Raw genomic sequence first — 22,019 nt, 5'->3', positions numbered from 1 at the left:
GCATTTTATCAAACATTTTTTGAATGTCCATGTACACCACATCATTAACATCACCCTCATCAAGTGTCACTGCGACCTTCTCCAAAAACTCAAACCCAATTAGCCCAGTTCTCGGAAGGAGAGGGTTCAGAAGAGATTTACCAGGATGTTGCCGAGTGTTCAAGGTTTGAATCATAAAGAAAGGCTGGATAGGCTTGGACTTTTTTCACTAGAGTGTAGGAGGTTGAGAGGTGACCTGATAGAAGTTTATAAAATATAAAATATAAGGTATAGATAGATGTCTTTTCCCTAAATTGGGGGAAATTTCAAGACCAGAGGGCATATTTTTAAGGTGAGAGGAGAGAGATTTTAAAAAGACATGAGAGGCAAACGTTTTACGCAGAGAGTGGTTCACATGTGGAGTGAACTTCCTAATTGGTGGATGTGGGTACAATTATAATGTTCAAAAGACATTTGGAAAAACACATGAATAGGAAAGGTTTGGAGAGATATGGCCAGGAGCAGGCAGGTGGAACTAGTTTAGTTTGCGATTATGTTCAGCATGAACTGGTTGGACCGCAGGGTCTGTTTCCATGCTGTATGACTGTATAAAGGGAAGGGAACCCTGTAGTTGCACTTGACACTTCCTGACCTCAAAGTGGTTAATGCTGACGATAGGCAGATGACATGTTGCCTCTACCCTTAACGATATAGTTGATGGCTTAACAAGTAAATACGACCTCACTGTTCTAAATATTTCATTTCTAAATAATGTGAGAAAAACACAAACCCAATCCACGGAGCATAGTCTGATGATCTATCAGACTTCCGCTCGATATTCCACTCGGAGAGGAAAAAAGAAAACTTAATGGATAATTTCCGTCAATTAAACAAACTATTTCCCAGTTACATAAACCTGTTACTGTGGCTGCTTATATCCTGTCAGCTCCCATAATCTGTTACCTATTGTGTGACTGCTTCATTTATTAAGTGGGAGAGATTTGATTGACCAAATATCTCTTAAATTTAAAAGACATCCCACTGTCAACAACAAGAACAGAAGTTACCTTAATTCCTCACAGTCACTAATTAAGCATGGAGTTGATTAATACCAGTTTACGTCAAGCAGTCACATTTGCTTCCTGTGTCTTAGTCCAAGTGCTCCCTTTCTGAATTGATGTGCGTGCCAGGGAAAGGATATTGTGGCATTGAACCATAAGTGAAATTGATGTTCTGTACCCTTCTCCTGGAGTACACAACATTACGTGATGTTAGAACACGCAGCTTTGTAGGGTGCTAAGATTTCACAGCCAGGCACCATTCACAACATTAATGATGTGTTTTTCTCTCCTGTCTTCCATTGCTGAAGGTGAATACAATGCTCAGATGATGGCAGAAGTAATTGAAGAGGATGAAAATGCTCTTGATAATGAAGAGGCTCATCGCTATAGTGTAGTAATGTCCTTTTTAGATGTTTGGTTTTGGAAATGATAATCATTTGAGGAGTAAGAATTTACTTTAATGTTGTTTTCTGTTTTGAAAGGATTTCCTTAATCATCATGGTAATTTAAATACTGTATTTATTGTATGACATATGCTGACATTCACCAAATGCAACTGCATTGATAGATGTATACTGTACTAATGAATTACTTACATTGGAAGTGGCACCTAATTGAGGCTAAATGTACATCTCAAAAGGTGTCTGTACAAAGGACAGAAGGGCTTTCTGGTGCACTGCAGTGTCCCTATCTTTAAGCTAGGAGGCCCACGTTCAAGTCAGAGGTGTGTTATAACATCTCTGAGCAGGTTGATTAGAAAATATCAACAAAGGACAAACATTGTCATGGGTTATGGACTAAATTGTGGAAGTTTACTTGTCATTGCTTCCATCTAAATATTCCATGTTACATTCTATAAATCTTGAAAGGTTTAAAATATCATAGAGTCATGGAGAAGAGGCTCTTTGGCCCACATCAAGACTGGAATGCTAACAATATGCTACTACCAACACTCGTCCCACTTCGCCACTCTGGGCCCACAGCCATAAAGGTTATGACACTTTGAGTGCTCATCCAAGTACGTTTTAAAGGTTATGAGGTTTCCTGTCTCGGATACCCTCCCTGGCAGTATGTTCCAGAGCCCCACCACCTGGATGAAAAAACATTGTCTCAAACCCCCTCTAAACCTCCTGCCTTTCACTTTTAAATTATGCCATCTTCAACTAAGGGCAACAGCTGCTTTTTGTTCACCTTATCCATGTCCCTCATAATCTCAACACCTCTAACAGGTCCCTCCTCAACCTTCTGTGCTCCAAAGAAAACAACTGGAAGTTAGCCAGACTCTCTTCATAGTGGACAGCTTCATAGCTTGATAAATCTAAATCCTACATGACTAGGAAAGCGATTGTCACAGATTCCATCCTTGCAATATATCTGAGTCTGGTGTAACTTTAGTTCCTTTCTCTAATCCTGGCATGTGGTTTCTGTAAATAATGTCATTTCCCCCAAGTCTTTATACCTGTTTATCTTACTTGCAGCTTCTCCAAATTTCTCTTTCTAGTTTGATAATTTTCTTTACATTCATTCCTGGTTTGTATTCCCAATCTTTAACTTGTGTTTATTAATGATTCTGTCTCTTCACATGGGTATCTGTTTTGTAAGTGATGAGTTTGGTGACAGAGGAGCATTTAGTCGGGCACTTCAGCTAACCAGCTTAAATATTATTATGATCATTTCTTCAAGTGTTTTGTAAGGTTAACAAGCCTTAGGCAGTCAAAGGTAATATTCATTCCTTACTTACATTTTTAGTGACATAGTCATACTATCACTCAATTCTACAACTTAAAATTGCATAAGTAAACAGATGTTCCTGGCTATAGTTCTTTATTCCTACAGTTCATACATCAGACATTGTCCTTTATTTATCAAAGTCCAACTCCCTCTGCTGAATGTTTGTTCTGTTAACTCTGTCATCCACTCGCTGGCCTGGCCATTTGCCTTTGTCTCATTTATTATTCTATTCGGAGTGCATCCACTTCTGTTCTGCACTTTTCTATTTAAAAGATATTTTATGAAAAGGCACTTCAAACTGAAACTTTTTAACTCTTTGAATCTCTACTGAGCCACATACCATCCTGACTTGGAAATCAACTACCTTTCCTGACTGTTACTGGATCAAAAGCCTGGAACTCCCCTCTAACAAGACTGTGGGTATCCCTACTACCAATGGTCAAGAATGTGGCTCACCACCTCCTTCTCAAGGGCATTTTGGAATAGGCAATAAATGTTGATCTTGCCAGTGATGCTCTCACTGTGACAGAATAAAAACAAGTGAGGATGTTGGTGGGTGGAGACCCTGTTGCCTTTTTGCCTCGACTTGAATGAAGGAACTGGCAAGAAGGCCTGAGTACAGCCCACTTGCCCTGTTGCTGACTGGGACAAATCCATTATGAGTGGTTTTAACCCAGTTACTGATGGGGACTTGTCATACAGAGAGCACAGTAAGAAAATCCTATCATGGTTTCTCACTTGGGTGGATTTTGTGCTGGGTCATTATAACATTGCAGAATTGCACAATGGCTAAAATTCTGACAAGCATAGATTAGTGCGGTGTGTTTGCTGTCCTGAGCAGCATTCAGTAACCTCCTCAGGAATGACGTCATATGGCCATTGTCTGTGCCTTTTCTGGTGCTTCTAAACATAGTGAAGAACCTGTAATTGTTGAGCTATTAGCTTGTCAATCTTGCCATACGTTTGTTAGTTTTTTTCTCTTTAACTGTGTTATCTCACAGGAGTTTGCACTGAAGTAGGGGCAGCCAGTTGCCATTATAAACTTGGTTAATAATTTATTCCTGTAATCCATCTGAAAAAGCAGTAAAAGCTTTGAAATCATTGAATGGAATAGCACAGAACAAGGCCACACCATACTTGTGCCAGCTGTCAATATTCTTCCCACGAGGTTCTGTTTTGAAAGGCTATTTTTCTAAAATAAAAACACAAAGCACAAACTTTTTTTTTAATTGAAAAATTGTTAATACCTTTTCTTGTTCCCCAGTCACGCAGAAACAAACGTCTACTTTCGGTGCATCCTACTGACTTTGATATGGACTCAGAATATTCTGCCCAATCTCGCCGTCAATCTTTCCAGCTTCCTTCCCCACATTATGACGGCAGTGGTTTACAGGTAATCCCCTCAGCGATGTTACAGCTTTTTATTGTCCCATTTCAAAGCTGCTCTGACAACCGAAATATAACGTGTTTGCTGACCTGTGCAGCTGAGGGAGTTGTGGGCTGCTGCAGTCTCATGGATGAGCTCTGCAATAGGCCTTGGTATACTTTTGACTAGGTTCGTAGCATCCTCCCACACAAAGGAAAACCAATTCGGATGACCTTGTTTCTGCCAGCTCTGTGAAAGTGCTATCCAATTTGTTCCATTTCTCTATCTTTTTTCCCCCTGCATTTCTTTTTCCCCTTCTCAAATATGTGTGCAATTACCTTTTGAAAGCTGCCATTAAATTTGCTTCCACCATTTCCCAGCATCCATCTGGTTCTTTTGCCAGTCATCTTAGATCAACATCCTCTGGTTATAAGCCCTCCTTTTACCATCTAGAGAGAAGAAAATGAGCTGGTGCTTGCTCCTGAATCCTTTCCCATTTGTTCCACCTGACAAATTTTCAAATATTGGATAAAATTCCTGATATCTGGCTGCTGACTTGAAAGGCAAGTCATTCTGCAAAGTTCTAGCATGAATGAAACCTGTTAGTACCTTCAGAGGAGGAACAGAGAGCGCATAAAAGCTCCCAAATTAATCTCTAGCCTCACCACCATATGTCGAATGTATATATGCATTCAACCCTGAACATATAGCTGTTTCCCTTGGAGTTTCCATGTGTCTTATATTTTTGTGTTGGTGCAGAAACATATTGACAGTTTCTGAAGAGTTAATTGAAGACTGCATTAGAGCAGCATATTAGTGGAATTACTGAGCAAAATTCACTTCCTTTTAAAATGCATGAAAACATCACACCAAAACATTACAGTAATAGACATTCCAAACTACATATTGATTTTCAAAACACTTTTCAAAACTCCACACTTGACTGCACGTACAAGTTTCAAGCCAATGCTTAGACAGACCACATTTTTGATGTATTTTTCCTCTCTTTGGAGAGTTTTTTTGTTTATCAGTTTAATGCGCAAAATCACTGAACACTGGGATGTTTTCCCATTTCAGGCTTTCTGTTGTCATTTCTGAGGCATCACAGCTAATTAGAAGTGGTGCCAAGTTCCTTCTACTCTAAGTCAACAAAGTGTCTTGAAATATATGAAGGCCATCCTTGCTCAACCAAATGTGAAATTATTCCCTTTCTTCCAGCAGAAAACCTGGAACATTTTGCAAATTTGATGCCAGTCTCTTCTGTTTGCATTTCCAAACAAAGTGCCTCCCTTCAATTTTCTCCAGTCCTTTCACACTGGAAGCATTTCCTCATTTTGGTATGATTCCATTTAGATTGACTGCCTTCCAATACCTTGTTCACCTGACCTCTTTTCATCCGCTGGCCTGGGCAGTAGCTACCTGTCTCTTTCCTTCAAGAAGGATAGTGCAGCTGTTACATAAGCCCTGGGCTGCATTGACACGCAGACATTTTTCAGTGTGGATTGATGGAGATAGATCAATAACATGGAACTTGGCTGCATTGCTTTCCATTCTGCAGCTCACTGTTGCAGTGGAAAGTTATAGGCACCTTGAGCAAGACCAGGTAAATCACCAGTGTCTTGGGGTACAGACATCCTTTGTTGTAGTGTGGTATTGAATCCAGATGGCAATAAGCCTGTAATTTTTAAATAATTACATGACATCAAGACGTGATATTCTGCTGTAAATGTATTCTTTTTTCCTTCAGTCACTCTCTCTGCATTATGGTGTCAGTAGTCAGTCGGTTATGTATCTGTCATGTACAGTAACATCAGTAAGCACAGAACCAAAATTTTACAAATTAGCTCTATGATATTGTAACTTCTGAATAGTTAATGTTGTAAATGAACTTCAAAATGGCTGACTCAGTGGAATCTGGGTCTCTGGGAGATTCATCGAGTAACGATACCACAATACCAGCAGAGGTGATAAAGAGCCCTTAATTGGCCTCGAGGTGGAAGAAGCATCTTCCGTCTACCTCGTTGCTGTCAAAATGGCATGGCAATGGGAAAATGGCAAACCCAGTCTCTGCCTTCGCTTGCCATAATAAAGACTCTGTTCCACCAGGCCTGACACTAAAATGGTCAAATCCAGCCCAACATCAGTGAGCTTTTACCTGATCTAGTGAAATGTCCTTCAATCTGAAATATTAATCTCTGTTTTTAAACCTCCACAAGGGCTGCTGGACCAGCTGAATACTTCCACTGTTTTTCTGTTTTTATTTCAGATCTCCAGTATTGTGCCTTTTGGAATTACTTGTCCTTGTTTTTATTGACAGTCCTGTCTTAACATTGGCTTCAACAGAGATCATTAAAATCCTTCATTACTTTTTTCAGTCATTTTCAGAGTTCCCTTTCGCTGGCAACAGTACAACAGAAGAGAGTTCCAGGCGAGGGTCTTGCGTTGGAGATACTGAGCTGACCTCAGTATTCCGGAATATACTGCAGGAGAAAGGACAGAGGTTAATGCCAGACTCTGAGTTTAGCACTGAAGTCCGATTGGAGATCAACAAAAGAAGGAAAAGCTTGGACAAGTCTTCCAAATCTGGTATTTTTCACTTTCTTTCACTTCATACATTGAATGAACTCTGTTTGCATAAAAATATATTGTAACGTTTGAATATCAAAAATGTTCTGAAGTACTAAGCTAGTTATTTCACCTCTGATCTACATCTTGTCTCACTGAGAATGACTGACAGAATGAAAGTCTCCTATATATTCACTGTTCATATGTAGGAGAAACACTCCTCTCCAGGATACCTGACATGCTGGATGACCAAATCTTCTGGATTTGTCAGGACTGTCCTATATTTGAGGACCTCGTCCCATGTCTCCAATTGGTTACTGCTGGAGTACTCTTTGTCCCGTGGTATTGATCTTTGATTTTAGCTCTTAAGCAGATCCAGATGGGTATACTGTGCTTTCCTCACCCTTCTCACTCTTGAAGCTTGGTCAGAAAACCCATGCCTGCCACCCTTTTGTGTATGTTGTGAAATCCTTTAATTTATTCCCCAAGAGTTGATCATCCCACCAATCCCTCCCCATCAGAAAATTCCATATGTGTTTGAGCCTGGTATCATTGCTGTTGTTGTGGGAAGCAACATTAACCATTGAAGACCGACACTCCTGGTATTCTTAGAGTTCCCAGCTAGTCAGATTGGTTAACAGCTCTTGAGGTGGAAACTCTACACTGAGTCTGTTAAGGTTACCTCGGTGTATTAGTAGTCGATCGATTCAGGGGATCAGGTGAGCAAGCAGCATACACCCCACCTACCTTGTAAAACCCACCCCAAACCCTCCTCCTTTGACTCATTCTCAATTTTTGTTTGACTTTATCCTTGCAGAATGCCTTGAAGTGCTTTATAACATTAAAGGCGCCGTAGAAAAAAACAGTTGTTGTTGTGATTTCATGTCCTGTTCTTTAGACCACAAAAATAACCAAAGTTTCACTGAATTATTTCAGAACCCTCAACAATGGAAAAAGGCTGCAGGCATATTTTGAGTATTCTGCAACCACTATCCTTCTGTTTTAAAAGCCCCAGCAAAATAATTGAGCAGTACACTTGGTTACAGTTTCTAATCAAAAAGCTGAAACATGCGCACACCATCCCCATGAAGACTAGTGTGTTCATGGAGTAGACTCACCACTCCTTTATCACTTGATCAGCACAATCCCCATTCTTCGGACCTACATTGTGAACATATTTTTAAAATATATCGGGAATTGGCACATGTCCAATTATATAGTATGTTAGGTTCTTTTTCTTGAGATTCTTACATACTTGATGCTACTGCAGTACACCAACTTCTGTGAACAGCCAAAATTTATAAAGCAAATACAAGCTTTGGAGGAACCATTAACCCTCTTCGCAATGCTTGCAGAACCGTGTCAAGAGACCTCTCTGAACAAAGGGGTGGCATGGTGGCACAGTGGGCGGCACAGTGGCTGGCACTGCTGCCTCACAGTGCCTGAGACCCGGGTTCAATTCCCGCCTCAGGCGACTGACTATGTAGAGTTTGCACGTTCTCCCCGTGTCTGCGTGGGTTTCCTCCGGGTGCTCCGATTTCCTCCCACAGTTCAAAAATGTGCAGGTTAGATGAATTGGCCAGGCTAAATTGCCTGTAGTGTTAGGTGAAGGGGTAAATGTAGGGGAATGGGTCTGGTGGGTTGCGCTTCGGCGGGTCCGTGTGGACTTGTTGGGCCGAAGGGCCTGTTTCCACACTAAGTAATCTAATCTTAAAAAAAAGGGGCCAGTTCTTCCTTTGTACAAGATTTTACATCACAGTCAGTAATGCCCACAAGACAACCCGCAGCCACTTCCCCATAGTCACATGACACTCAACACAGTGTAGTGATTTGATTATTTCCAGAATCAGTGCGATATAGATCATTCCTGAATGGCAAGATCTGGTGTAAAAAAAAATTTTTAACTGCAGGGTGTGGTCAGAATTGTAACTGCAATGTACTTATTGACTTTGAATAGCAAGAGATGACAATGTAAATTTTTTGAAAAGCAGGAGATGGCAATGTAATTTCTTTTTACCTTCTACCTGCAAGACTGAGAAACATACCACCCTATCCCCAGGACATCCAATTTCTTAAAGGTCAGCAAAGCAAATCAACTGCTCAACATCTCATTAGAACCTGAGGACAGCCAGAATTAGGGGAAAAAAATGATGAACATAAATGCCTGATTTGAGTGGGGTATAAATATTTGATGAAAGTAGCCAAAAGGAGAACTGGGGCAAAAAAACCTTTGCTGCCACCCTTAACCACTTCTGTGTGTCTACATAATGTAGTTTATTCGCATGTACCCTCCTTGACCTTTCCAATTCGTTCCCACTTTGACCATTCTTTGACAATGGGAAGGAGAAATCTGCTGTGATACATCGCCACCTATATGTCACGGAAAGGCCCATTAAGAAATCCATAAAATTTAATGACATTTAATATAGAAAGGTAACTTCAAATCCATTGTACTCTATTGAATGAAATGAATCAAATGAGTCTGGTAGAGTATGATAGTAACTAGAAAGAATTCCCCTTTTTTTTCCTTCTGCTTTCTCCACTCTTGCAACTCATGCTTGGAATGGCAACAGTTTGACGTCCCACCCAAATATAAACTGTCCTCAGATGAACATTTCTTTTTATTAACAAAAGGCTGTGGGAATGCTGTTGCACCATGGCCCAGGTTTAAATCAACTAACTAGTCCTCAACAGGTATTGAACATGGAGCTTCGATATTTTCAGTGCACTTGCCTATTCAGTGCCTTTGGCACTCAGGAGTGTGCCACATGAAACTCTTTCTCTTTTTTTCAAAGTTAAAATTCACACAACACCAAGTTATAGTCCAACAGGTTTATTTGGAAACATTAGCTTTCAAAGTGCTGCTCCTTCGTCAGGTGGTTCCTTCATCAACCTGATGAAGGAGCAGCGCTCCGAAAGCTAGTGCTTCCAAATAAACCTGTTGGACTATAACCTGGTTTGTGTCATTTTTAACTTTGAGAAAAAGAGGAACCTCGATTATCCAAAGGACACAGGTGGGGAATATTTTGTTCGGTTAATCAAATTCTGGAAAATTGAATGCCAGATAACATAGTTTAACCAAGCATTGGGACCTTGCAATCGTGCCGGATAATCCAATATTCAGATAATTGAATGCCGTATAATCGAGGTTCCTCTGTAAACCTGTTGGACTATAACCTGGTGTTGTGATTTTTAACTTTGTCCATTCCAGACCAACACTGGCTCCTCCACATCTTTTTTTCAAAAATGATTTGGATATTCACTTCCAAACTTTTACATTTGGATTACATAGATTTTAAGACCCATTTTGATTATAAGTTTCTAATTTGGGGACTTCCATTCCTGGAACTAAATCAAACTTTTATAAGATGCACTGGACCAATTTTGCTAACTGATGCACACATTTCACTAAAAAAAACATGGCTACTCTGAATACATGTTAATATCTCCCTCTATTTTTTCTTTGCTATTCACTTCCATGTTAATTGAATACAGATGAGGTGGTGCATCGTGAATACAGACTTCCCCGCACACGCTCAGTTCCTGGGATATGGACCTCCCTTGGAGAAGCAGAGGCTCAGCATTCAGTGCCTTACCAGAAGCCTGGTGCTCAGTACTACGCTGACATGGATAGCTCTGACAATGATGGGGCTACTGAGCTTCCAGTGTATCAGCGCCACTTTGTACGACGCAGGAGTCGAAGTTCCTCACAGGAACGCTTAGGTTCTGGAGGAAGTCAGGTATATCATTCAAAAAATGCAAACACTCTAGAATCTACCAGTGTACCCAATATGTATTGATATTGTTGAAAAACAAACATGTTGTCAAAGCTTCTAATCTTGCAATCATCTAGACAGAATTGCAGGAAGTTCTAATGGCAGCAACAGTTTACATTGTTTGAAAAGAAGGAATAGGTTAATTGACAAGTGGCTGTATCACAAATCTTGTAAATAGGGTCCAAGCTGTTTGCTGACTGTATAGGTTTAATGCTGAACTAAGTCGCATAAAAGCAATTCTGCATGAGAATGGCTACCCTGATTGGATCATTGCTCACTGTATATCACTGAAACTCATAAGTCAATCTTATGCTGTCAGTTTTGGTCCAGAAAAGTGCCCAGTCAACCTCGTATTACTCTGGAATTGCCCCAAATGTCATGTGAAGATAGCCCTGACACAGCTCCAATGCAGTAGCAACACAAATAAGGTGCTGCCATTAAACCAAAAAGGCATAATGCCTACCATACAAATGAGTAATGTGGCATATGGATTTCAGTGCCATTTGTAGCTTATTCATTCCAATAACTGATGAACTGTACTAAACAACATGAGAACTGACTATAACCGAATAGTTCATGCTTGCTAAACTCAAAGCAACACTAGATGTGATTCCATAATCGGACATTTACTAAACAATCCCAAAGGTGGCAAGAATTATATCAAGTCGATTGCAATGTGACTCGTATATACTCGCTAGACCCTGGCGCTTTGCGAACAAAGAGAACATGCCCACGCTTTGAGTCTTTTCAACAAAGCAAAATCTTGGAGACAACTATTACCTGATGCAGTCCCCTGGCAATCCCTCAGCCAATCAGAATTGAGTGGCCTGGTTTGAATGTAAACAAAGGTTTAGAGGTTAATTGTTCCATGACACATGGTCAATGGCAATGCTTCGGCAATCACAGCCCACTTACCAACTAATCACTGCCATCTTCTCATGTAACATGAATTGTTGGTCACTTTACGATTTGGCATTCTTGCAATTCTGTCATGAGGAGTATCATACAAAAGTTTCATCAGCATGTCTTTCTCAGCAATGCTCATGGTTTGTAGAATCTAGTGGCAGTTATATATCAGACAGACTTCTCATTAAGTTGGTATTTGTATCCTAGCCTTTAAATATAGTAGGTAGCATGGCAAGAGTGTTATTTGGCTGATGGAATTGATAGGTGACTGCAACAGTCTTTTCTGGCTCTGTTTATTGCTCTGGCTCTGAATAAAACCCATCTGCAAAATGCAGATGCATTGCCAAAGGAAAACATAAGCCTGTGATAAGCCCTGAATGTTAATGATAGATTTTTTTTCCTCACTGTGTACAATGAGTTTTCAACCTTCCTCTGTAGGAACAAGAGGATTAAGGGTAGGCTACTCAGTCTCTCAAACCTGCTTTGCTTTGATCATGGGTGATCTGCACCCTTATTCTGTTAACCCTTTTTGCTTCACTGCACTTTTTTCTAACAATGACTTACCTGTTTCAATCTGGAAGATGCAAATTATTCCTGTGACCAATACGATATAGAACAACTAAACAATTTTTCCCCCCCATTGCTGGCTTATAGGGGTTTCCAAAAGGAAAGAATGCCAAAAGCTTAAGTTCAGATGATGGCTTTGGAATTGCACATTGTGTTGGTGTTTCAGTGTTGTTACTGGGACAGCTGTGCTGCAAAGAAAATAGAATTAGTTCTCAGCACCAGCAGCCTCTATGTCGCGTGCAATATTTTTTGGGCCCTGCTGAGGATGCAAACACGTGCAGGTTGGCCTGAGGATGTCAGCGCTGGCTGGCATGACTGTTTCTCGACCTTCTTCCAGCTGGTCTTTGTGAAAGATGCAATTTTGGACCAACCTGGGTTGCCCATCCCCATGAGGCTGGCAACCGATTTAGCACATTATGTCTTGTTTAGGAAACTGGGATTTTTCATTTGGATGCAGTGACACAGTTTAACTTCTTGGAGGTCTACAGGCCCTTCCTGCCTACATGTGTTAGGGCACCGCCAAAGTTGCCAGAAAGTGGGATTTCCCCTCCACTGGTATCCTGGCAGAATTTATTTTTTCTATTTTGTCTTTTAATTTTAAAAAATCCTGTTGCTAAGTCTGCTTATTGAAGCACCCTCTTATTTCAGTTCTAAGAATCAACCTCAACCCTAAATGGAAAACGAACTTGTCTCCAATTAAGGAGGTGCACTGCTTAAAAGCTCAATCAATAGCCTGTGTTCTGAAGGTAGGTTTGGGACCCAGGAATACACCCGGCCCATGTTTCTTGCTACCTAACGTGAAAATTCAGCTCACTGTTTCAACAGGGTGGGGCACTGTGGTGGACCTCAGCTGACCTTCGATTTTCTAACAGAAAGGCCAAGACTAGAAATAAAGATTGCACTGATTTCACTGATGTAACAGACAGATACAGGTTTAACCTCTTTTTTTAATTTAAGATTCAGCAAATTATACCTGTCACCAAGCATTGCAGATCCCATTTTTGTTCAGTTCTCTGCTGCTTCAAATGAATTATTTCAGTCTTGTTCATTTTCTGCATCTCACTCTCGCATCTTTTTACCTTTTGATTCTCTACGTGCAACATATGCTTTGCTTGTAGCTTTGAAAGGCGATCTTTACTGTCAGAGTAAATATGAGGAATGGTGCACACTTCGTCCATTAATCAGTCATAGGTTCCTCACAGTGTGGAAGCAGGCCATTCAGCCCATCGAGTCCACACTGACCCTCCGAAGAACATCTCACCTAGACTCACTCACCTATCTTATCCCTGTAGCCCTGCTTTTCTCATGGCTATTCCACCTTGCCTGCGCATCCTGGACACTATGGGCAATTTAGCATGGCCAATCCACCTAACCTATACATCTTTGGACTGTGGGAGGAAACTGGAGCACCCGGAGGAAACCCACACAGACACAGGGACAATGTGCAAATTCCACACAGACTGTCGCCCGAGGATGGAGTTGAATCCAGGTCCCTTGCACTATGAGGCAACTTTGCTACCCATTGAGCCACCATGCCACCCCTTTGGGGCTGTGGTAAATGCAATCTGTGATTTACAATTAGCTCAGCAGCAAATATTTGGGTTTGGTGTGCACCATTTTTTCTGACACTGAAGATCCTCTTTAAACCTATTCAATTATAAATTTGTTTCATCCTGCTGGTGATGGTGGTGGTGGTGGTGATCTGGTGATGGCTTGAAACATTGCTTATCCACAGATTTCCGATTTGTCCAGACGCATGTCTTCCATTGAGCGCATGCTAAGCAGACTGGAAGAGAAGATGACTCCTAGCTCTGTAGAGGTAATCAATCACAGTTGTAAAATTCTGATTAATGGGTGCTTTCAACTGAAGCAAGTTAAAAATAAAAAAATACACTTTGTACTTTTAAATTATCAATAAGTATGATATATTTTTGATTGTAGACAGCCAAGGAAAGTGATTTTAATATTTCCTATTTGGGTTTGCTGCCTGACAGCTGAGATTTTGCATAAAACTTCCAAGAGGCTGTAATTATGCTGATTTCTGGATTTGTCTGAACGATAACAATTCATTTATCCACAATTTACCAGAAGGGAAGATAATCCATACCTAAAGCAGGATTGCTGGAGAACTTTTGGATGAAATTGAACTTGTAAACAAGTTAACTTATATTCCAGGATGTTCAGTCTCCCAAACCAACCCTACATTGTTTTTCTGTTTATTCTTAATATCTATGTTGCATGGTTTCATCTGACCTGCCAAAGAAAAGACACCGTACAACCTTCCCTCTTGGTAATCCACATGCGACAGGCTGAACTTGGCACTTTTTCCAGGTGTATAATTTGAACAGGCATGTAATTAGGCAGATGAAGCTTTTTGACTACCCTCACCATCTTCACTGAGGTGGAAGGGGATGAACAATTAATAAAGGAAAGTTTGGTCGGTAGAATGATAATAGGGTCAGATTGAACTTTCCAGTATGGCTGGGGTTAGTAAGATAAGAAGGAAAGATGTAAAACCAAAACCTCAAATCTAAACCAACTCACCTTGAACCTTCCATTGACAGTTCTAACAGATGGAGGCAGAAGTTTGACGACAAGTCTGTTACCAAGAAGCACGCTTGTTCATTTAATTGTTTTAAGAGGATACACCATCACCTTTTCCCCTTGAACAAAGAAAATTACAGCACAGGTTCAGGCCCTTTGGCCCTCCAAGACAGCGCTGATCCAGATCCTCAATCTAAACCTGTTGCCTATTTTCTAACGATCTGTATCCCTTTGTTCCCTGCTGATTCCATGTATCTGTCTCGATACATCTTAAGTTATGCTATCATGCCTGCCTGTACCATCTCCGCTGCCACCGCTTTCCAGGTACCCACCACTCTCTGCATAAATACCTTCCCTTAAACTTCTCCCCTCTCATCTTGAACTCATGACCCCTAGTAATTGAGTCCCTTACTCTGGGAAACAAGCTTCTTGCTATCCACCCTGTCTATACCCCTCATGATTTTGTAGACCTCAATCAAGTTCCCCCCCCCCCCCCCAACCTCCCATCTTTCTAATTAAAATAATCCTAATCTACTCAACCTGTCTTCACAGCTAGCACCCTTCATACCAGGCAACATCCTAGTGAACCTCCTCTGCACTTTCTCCAAAGCATCCACATCCTTTTGGTAATATGGCAACCAGAACTGTACGCAGTATTCCAAATGTGGCTGAACCAAAGTCCTATACAACTGTAACATGACCTGCCAACTCTCGTACTCAATACCCTGTCCAATGAAGGAAAGCGTGCCTTCTTGATCACTCTATCGACCTGCATTGCCACCTTCAGGGTACAATGGACCTGAACACCAAGATCTCTCTGTACGTCAATTTCCCCCAGGACTTTTCCATTTACCGTACAGTTCGATCTAGAGTTGGATCTTCCAAAAAGGCATCACTTCACATTTTCCCGAATTGAACACCATCTGCCATTTCTCCACCCAACTCTCCTTGGTTACAACTCCATGATCAGAAAATTCAGGGAGTTGAGCGCTGCAACATGTTTCTAGCACTGCTTGTTGGCCAAGCAGAGTGTATCCCTGACGTAGCAACGCCATAGCAGTACCCCAGAGCTCCAGCGCCCTCCCAAAGCCCTATAGGATCTGCAAACATTTCCCCTCCCCCCACATTGTCGAAGCACCACTGCATTCATTTACTCCACTTGCCTGTCACGTGATTGGTATTGCTGCAAACTTCATACACATGTCTCTCAGCCTCCACAGACTCCCAGCTATTCTGAGAAGACAGCATGTCAACCAAACACTACACATTGCAACACACTTAATTACATTCTTCCCCCTTTTCTTGCAGGACAGGATTGTATATAACAGCAGGTATAACAAAGATTAGGTTGAGGACAGGCATTGCTGCATTACCACTTTTCCTCGGAAGCAACAAGTCCTGGGTGTTTTGTTACAGCGAGGTTGATAATGTGAATTGCTGTCGTGATCCAGGATTATATTACTGCGTTATGCACCTCTGAAAGCTTCTTTCATCCATGTTTTGCAACTGTTATGAAGAATATACTGCAGATAGTTTGATCGTCAACTCTTTGCTTTCTACCCAGCATTCATTGCCATCACCCCAAGCTTCTCCTTGTGCGTTTAGGCTTTCAGTGTCTCCATAGCCTGTCACCAGCCAGTGGGACATAAGGATGAAAGCCTAGAGAGCGACCATCATTTGACCTGAGACTCATGGCCACAAGCTCAGTAATGACACCACGTGTAATAGAAGGTGGTGAAGAAGCAGGAGCTGCAAGTTGTGAGTAGCTCAGAGCAAGTGGGTTTCAGCCAGCTTGGTGAGGAGGAAACACACATACTAACTCCCTAGAGAATACAATTGCACACTAGATCCATTGCCAATGTGGATTCTGAAGAGTATTGTATCAGAGGCATTGTACACTGAGATGCTTGGTATGCACATACTTCAAAGCAACAGTCTTATCAGTGTTGTGACATTATTAAAACTGGCTGCAAGATGGCAGCTGTCAGTCAGTGCTTCAGAGTAGAAGTCACATGACTATGGCATTGCTACTGAGTGTATTTCTAGCTCAAACATCCTTCTTTTCAACCGACAAAAAATTACATGCTTCACAAACCTTACATGAGCTCTCGCTTATTGAAAACATTGAAGGTTTACACCCAGACTGCTTCTCCAACAATTAACTCTGACAATGCAGTATTGTCAAAATGAAATTTGGCTTTCTGATTCTCCCACTCAAGCCTGTTGCTGTATTTGTCTTCAGTAGCTTTTTTTGCAATGGGTAGAGGAGTTTGGGTGCAGTGTGACATTAGTTTTTGTAATGGATTACTTCCAATGCCATCAGTAGGTGTGTTTCTTTGGAGGATTGCTTTGTATGCAGGCACACTGGACTTATCTGATCACTTCATGATTCCTTTGGTGATTCCCATAGCCACTCCGCTTTTGCAACAGTTTGAGGTTAGTATTGAGATGATGTATGATATTGAATTTTCCAATTGTTAATGAAGCAGCTAGATTTTTCGCTCATGGACTGAGAGCATTATCACTCACCACCATGTCAGGAATGCTGCGAATGACCAAGTGTGCTTTTCGGCATTCAGCAATTCCAACAACAATTGTTGAAGAACACTGCCAGTCATCGGCATTGAGGTCCTCATTGAAAAGAGAATCCTGTGATAATGAAGAGATCCGCCCACAGCTTGATTGGTGGACTGTCTGAGATTTCATATGTGACCAGAAGCTCTCTAGCTTTCTTAGCTGAGTCATAGAGATGTACAGCTTGGAAACAGACCCTTCAGTCCAACTCGTCCACGCCAACCAGATATCCTAACCCAATCTATTCCCACCTGCCAGCACCCGGCCCATATCCCTCTTAAACCCTTCCTATTCATATACCCATCCAGATGCCTTTTAAATGTTGTAATTGTACCAGCCTCCACCACTTTGTCTGGCAGCTCATTCCATACACGCACCACCCTCTGCATGAAAAAGTTGCCCCTTAGGTCCCTTTTAAACTTTTCCCCTCTCACCCTAAACCTATGCCCTCTAGTTCTGGACTCACCCATCCCAGGAAAACTACCTTATCTATTTACCCTATCCATGCCCTCATGATTTTATAAACCTCTATAAGGTCACCCCTCAGCCTCCGACGCTCCAGGGAAAACAGCCCCAGCCTATTCAGCCTCTCCCTATAGCTCAAATCCTCCAACCCTGGCAACATCCTTGTAAATCCTTTCTGAACCCTTTCAAGTTTCACAACATCTTTCCTAATTTCAAAGCTTTGTATTGTCTGTGTGGTCCTTGAATTTGTTTGACTAGTAGAGTTTATTTCTTGCCGCCTTCCGCCTTGATTCAATTCCCTTGATAGTATGCATAGATACATTTCAGCATCTCTCCTCTCAAACTCCTTTGGGATAATGATTCAATTTCCTCTGGGAAAAGAAAAGATCTTGGGCAGCTAATTCATCTCTCCATGCCCAATACACTTTGACAACATTAGATGTTTTCCTTAGGTCCCCACCTCAACAAATCTGCTCTAACGGAGGTGTACAAAATTATAAAGAGTACTGATTGGCTGAATAGAAAGAAAAATTTCTCCTGGGTAGAGGGAACAATAACCACGGTGCAGAGGTGTAAGGTAAGGGGCTGAAGATTTAGAGGAGATTCGAGGACACCCCAGAAAGGGGAGGTATCTGGAATTCATTGAGTGAGAGGGTGGTGGAGGTGGAATCCACATAATATTGAAGGTATATTTAGATGAACAACTTAAAGACCATAGCATGCAAGGCTACAGGCCAAGTGTGAGAAAATAGTTTTAAAATACATGGGTGTTAAATGACTGGCATGGTTATGGTGGGCCAAAAGGCCTCTTTGCATTCTACAAGATTTTGATTCTCTGTATATCCTTGATGCTTTGAGGTCATCCTTTCATCACTACTTTGTGTAACACTTGGAAAGTTGCATCTTGTAATGCTTAGCAGGTTTTCTCACGCCATCATCTCAAACCTGCCTTATTAATTAAGAACTATGACCCCATAGTGTTCCATTTGTCCTGTTCTCCCACTTGTCCTGTTCTTCTGCTTGCCATGGATGGAAATTCTCATCTCTGCCAAGAATTCCTGATACCCACACCATTTTTGAATCCCAGTATGTACCCAGTCAAGCAAGTTGTTCTACATATAACACGTGCCTGTAGGAGGACAATATCCACACATGATTTGGAGATGCCGATGTTGGGGTGTACAAAGTTAAAAATCACACAACATCAGGTTATAGTCCAATAGGTTTACTTGGAAGAACTAGCCTTTCGGAGCGCTGCTCCTTCATCAGGTGGTTGTGGAGTATAATATCATAAGACACAGAATTTATAGCAAATGTTTACAATATGATGGAACTGAAATTATGTACTGGAAAAAAAACCTAAATTGTTTGTTAAACCTCTCATCTTTTAGAATGACCATGTTGGTTTCAGTTCTTTGATATGCAAACCTTTTTTAAAGTTGCATTCTCAAGTGAACTTTAACAATAGGTGCCATGTCATCTCAGATAATGCACTGAAGGTGTGAGGTGCCCTGTGTGAGGCTGTCTGTGCCCCAATGTTCAGACTGATTCTATTTCTTAAAAAAAGAGGATTTATAGAATCTTACATGAGTTCATGCAGTTTTTGAGCAAAATAAAATATAATTCTGCAAATACAGATTCACCCCACAAACTGATGTGGGTGTGTGTGCATGTGGGTGTGTGTGTGCGGGAGGAATATGAGAGAGTGTGTGTATGTGTATATCTGTGAGTTTTCTAAGAGATGAGAGACTTAACAAACAAGCCAGTTTTTTTTTTCAAAATATAATTTCAATTACATCACACTGTAAACATTTGCTATAAATTCTGTGTCTTACGATCTTATATTCCACAACCACCTGATGAAGGAGCAGCGCTCTAAAAGTTAGTGCTTCCAGATAAACCTGTTGGTGTTGTGTGATTTTTAATATCCACACACCAATGTACCTCAGATCACGTTGGTAGCATGGCTCATATGTCCTCAACATGCAGAGCACATGCCTGCATGCATCATTTCACATGGAGTTGCTCTTTTGCAGCCTTTGCTCCATGTCCAACTGATCCGAAAGATCTCCAGGCACTGCCAATGCTACCTCCCATCTCTACTTGTTGGAACCTTCCTATCCTTCACAGTGAGGGTATAGCAACATTCTCTGCCAAATCCAGAAACTCACCTCAAGACACTTTACAGTAAAAAGGATATCAAAATATTACTTGAAATAATACGTGACGTGAAGCTTATCCTTCAAATAAGAGTGAACGTTCAGCTTCTCACTTTTTCCTTGAGTAAAGAATAATTTTTGTTGTCAGCATTCATTATACTCAAGTCTGTGATCATGGCATGATGCCATCCTTTCAGCCTCTGTAATGTCAGGATAGCCTTCAAGCTTGACGCACACACACTGGGGTCACGACTGCTTGAGGCTTAATCTTTGAAGAGCTACTTGTGGGTCATTCGGCAAGTGAATACAGCATGAGCTACATATGAAAACATCACAAAGTCTCCAGTGCAAAGCAATTTTGTGCCCCATATGTATTTCATTGAGAGATTTGACTAATGAATATGATACTGTGTGTACACCCCTGCATCAAATTAATTAGCTGCATCCTCCCTATGTCTCCTTCCACAATAAAGCTAATGTCTGACTGGGTAAAGATTAAGTCAGTTATTGCAGATTTCTTTCTTCTCCCAAGGCTGAATTATTTTCTTGCAAAACATTCTAACATACCGAATGTAGAGAGGCATAGAATTGCATTCATTATGATATTTGTATAAAGATGCTATTAAAAGGAACTGAAGAGTAAATACATTTGGAAAGCTTCTCTGAAGGTTTATAAGAAAATTTCACTTGAATAATGTACGCAGTGTATTAACTGGGAAAAAAACAGTTTGTTTGTTACTTTGAAATAGGATATGTAATACTGCAAGAAATGTTTTTTGGTCTGAAAAGGTTCATTGAAAAGGTTACAAGCAAGAAGCTGGAAAGGTGGAACTAATTGGATAGCTCTTTCAAAGAGTTTGCGTTAGCAGGATGGGCCAAATAATGTCCTCCTATGTAACATGTTTCTAGAGCAGTGCTCAGTAGCTAATTAATAGATGATATTTGATTAATCTAATTGAATTTTTTGATGAAGTAATGGCTTAACAAAAAATGCATTGGAGGTTATCTGTATGTATGTTAAGAAAGTGACGAAATATTGCATAAAAGACAGGTTAATGAATTTGAAGATCATGGAATTGGAGGGTCTGTGTTGTCCTGAATGAGAAAAAAAGGCTTAAAGCCTGATAAGAGATATCGAATATTGGGTTGAACAATTTCAAATCATAACCCATGTTCCCATTTGTTTTTCTGATGCCAAATAGTAGTAATGGTTCTGTTGTTTTTTGTTGTTTATTGCTCCTCTGGACCCTTCATTGTTCCTTTTCACATTATTTCTTTTCTTCCCACATTCTTTCCTTCCCCCTTTTGCATTACATCATCACCCCTTTTGATATTTAATCACTTTTGCCTTCCATACTATCACTGACCCTCCATTTTGTTTTCTTTTATTTTCATTCCTCCTTTTCACTCAGCCCTTGCTTACAAACTGTTGTAACTTTAATGTTTTCCATTGTGATGAAAGAGCACGAAAACTTTAATCTTGTTTCTGTCTCCACAGACGCTGCCTGACCAGCTGAGTGTTTCTGGTATTTTCTGGTATTATTTCAGATCTCCAGCATCTGCAGTACTTTGCCTTTGTTAAACATTGATCAACCTAATTTTGCATTGATCAACAAGTCTGCTAGCAGGACAAATGAGCCTTTTTTTTAAAGAACAGTTGTGAGGAAGACGCTAGAACTGAAATGTTAACCTTGAAACTCATTGCTTAGGTACAATGTAATAAAAAGAACTGAGTTCTCAATGAGAGCAGTCTGAGGTCCTGTGTGATCAAAGAAACCATCTGCTGATGAACATCATAGCGTTGCAGTAGATACCTTACAAACCCAAAGGGTTTTCTCAAAAGTGTACAGCCTAAGTTGTTGCTTGATTGAGTGCTCAAAGAAGAAAAGCTTTCTGGGTTATTATTTTATAGTGAGCACTATCAATGGCCATGCTTCCGCAGTGTAGGAAGGACCGGGATCAGTCAGTATTCCCAATCCTGCAGGGAACTCTAGTATTCTGTGATGACTCACAATCAAATAGTCAGCCAACATTCAATGTCCAGAACAGTAAGTTGCAGAATACTCCCTTGACTGAGGTAGCGGACCACAGTGGTATATGGGGAATGTGTGTAAATGAAGAAGGAAAACTTGGGACGCTACCAACTAAATTCCCATTGCAAAACTTCTCAGTTCCAGCATGTAATGTGTTCAAGTGGCAATGCTTAAAGTTTTTTACTAGTGACAAGCTGAGGATGAGTATGAGCTTCTAACCCTGTGTAGGATATTTCAGTGTCTTGGAGGAAATAAATTACAGGCAAAGTTAAATCGTTGATAAGAAAAAAAGT

The 22,019-nt window shown here is 40.8% G+C and overlaps 1 protein-coding gene across 1 annotated transcript in view; it reads left to right on the top strand.

Moving 5' to 3' along the window:
• Positions 1–22,019, top strand: part of LOC122551332 (melanophilin-like) — a 111,128-nt gene that overhangs the window by 55,201 nt on the left and 33,908 nt on the right. Inside the window, exons 8-12 of the mRNA XM_043693059.1 lie at positions 1,349–1,434; positions 4,036–4,164; positions 6,513–6,723; positions 10,198–10,442; positions 13,687–13,770. Coding sequence (XP_043548994.1) covers positions 1,349–1,434; positions 4,036–4,164; positions 6,513–6,723; positions 10,198–10,442; positions 13,687–13,770 — 755 coding nt within the window. The remainder of the gene's footprint in view (positions 1–1,348; positions 1,435–4,035; positions 4,165–6,512; positions 6,724–10,197; positions 10,443–13,686; positions 13,771–22,019) is intronic.

This window comes from Chiloscyllium plagiosum, chromosome 7, assembly GCF_004010195.1.
Source record: "Chiloscyllium plagiosum isolate BGI_BamShark_2017 chromosome 7, ASM401019v2, whole genome shotgun sequence".
Taxonomy (NCBI): domain Eukaryota; kingdom Metazoa; phylum Chordata; class Chondrichthyes; order Orectolobiformes; family Hemiscylliidae; genus Chiloscyllium; species Chiloscyllium plagiosum.
This window is presented reverse-complemented; position numbering and strand designations above follow the sequence as displayed.